The sequence below is a fragment of the Pundamilia nyererei genome, unplaced genomic scaffold, assembly GCF_000239375.1.
Source record: "Pundamilia nyererei isolate P.nyererei 1_Seehausen unplaced genomic scaffold, PunNye1.0 scaffold00036, whole genome shotgun sequence".
Taxonomy (NCBI): Eukaryota; Metazoa; Chordata; class Actinopteri; order Cichliformes; family Cichlidae; genus Pundamilia; species Pundamilia nyererei.
In genome coordinates, this window is record NW_005187437.1 from 1136136 (window position 1) to 1137208 (window position 1073).

Consider the following 1073-nt stretch of genomic DNA (forward strand, 5'->3'; position numbering starts at 1 on the left):
CTTCCCTTTACACAGTAATATAACGAGCTGAAATAACTAATCGGCTGAGTCGAACCTTTACTGCAAAGAGACACGCCACAGAAGAGTTGTGCTCATCGACACAGACAGACTCAGACTGCAACATGTTGGCAATCTACCATCCTAACTTTACCCTAGTGTGACTGAGCCATTATGCATTATTGCCACTCACTTGCAGAGACGAGGTCCATATACTGGCAGATGGCGTGAAGCAGCAGCCTCTCAAAGCTGATTGACGAACACAAACAACAGAAATGTGACAGTTATTAACCCACTTGATTCAAACTGACTACGTTTGTGTAGTGTACAAATTTCCCCGCACATCTCGACAAAGGGAGACTGTGTATTCACCACCGGCTGTAAGCTATTTTCTCCTGTTCCTGTTGTGTTCCTGTCGCTATGGTGACAGACGATAAAGACTTGATGCAATCTAATACAGCAGGTTTACCTGCATGTTTTCAACCTGCATGTTTGTCAGAACAATCCAAACAGCAGCATTGTTGAGATGAGATTAATTAACACATTAATGAGGTGCCAAAGCAATGCACTGAGGATCACTAGGTTGTAATTTGCTCAGATTTTACTTGACAAATGACATTCCACTGAGCTCTCCAGACCACTTCCCACAGGTGTGGGAAGTGGTTCCCACTGTCCATTATCCACTTTGATAATGGACAGGTTCCCACTGTCCATTATCAAAGTCTAACCAATTAAAGACTAAAGTGAATGAAAAGCTTTTGAAGAAGCACAGACACACCAACTGAAAGAAGAGGATTTCTACCTGCTGCTGAGGTTGGTTGTGTAAACTGAGTGAGGTTGAGCGTTGAAGAAGCTCAGAAGGTTTTCCTCCAGAACTTCCAGCGTTCCCTGAGAGAAGCAGAAACCACAGATCTCACAAAATTCATAGTTTGTGTTTGGGAAAAATACTAAACTTCAGCAGGCGATCTCAGGGAGTCCTGCTCTCATGTCCCTGCGCATCATCTTTGTCCCTGATAATGATTAGGAGCATCTTATAATTTCTGATTTTCTTCAGTGTTTCATTGGGCACATTCATA

At 43.0% G+C, this 1073-nt stretch overlaps 1 protein-coding gene across 1 annotated transcript in view; it reads right to left on the minus strand.

Annotated features, from left to right (window-relative positions):
- Positions 1 to 1073, minus strand: part of r3hdm4 (R3H domain containing 4) — an 8855-nt gene that overhangs the window by 3859 nt on the left and 3923 nt on the right. Inside the window, exons 6-7 of the mRNA XM_005730247.1 lie at positions 800 to 885; positions 191 to 246 (exon numbers count right to left, since the gene is read on the minus strand). Of these exons, the coding sequence (XP_005730304.1) occupies positions 191 to 246; positions 800 to 885 (142 nt within the window). The remainder of the gene's footprint in view (positions 1 to 190; positions 247 to 799; positions 886 to 1073) is intronic.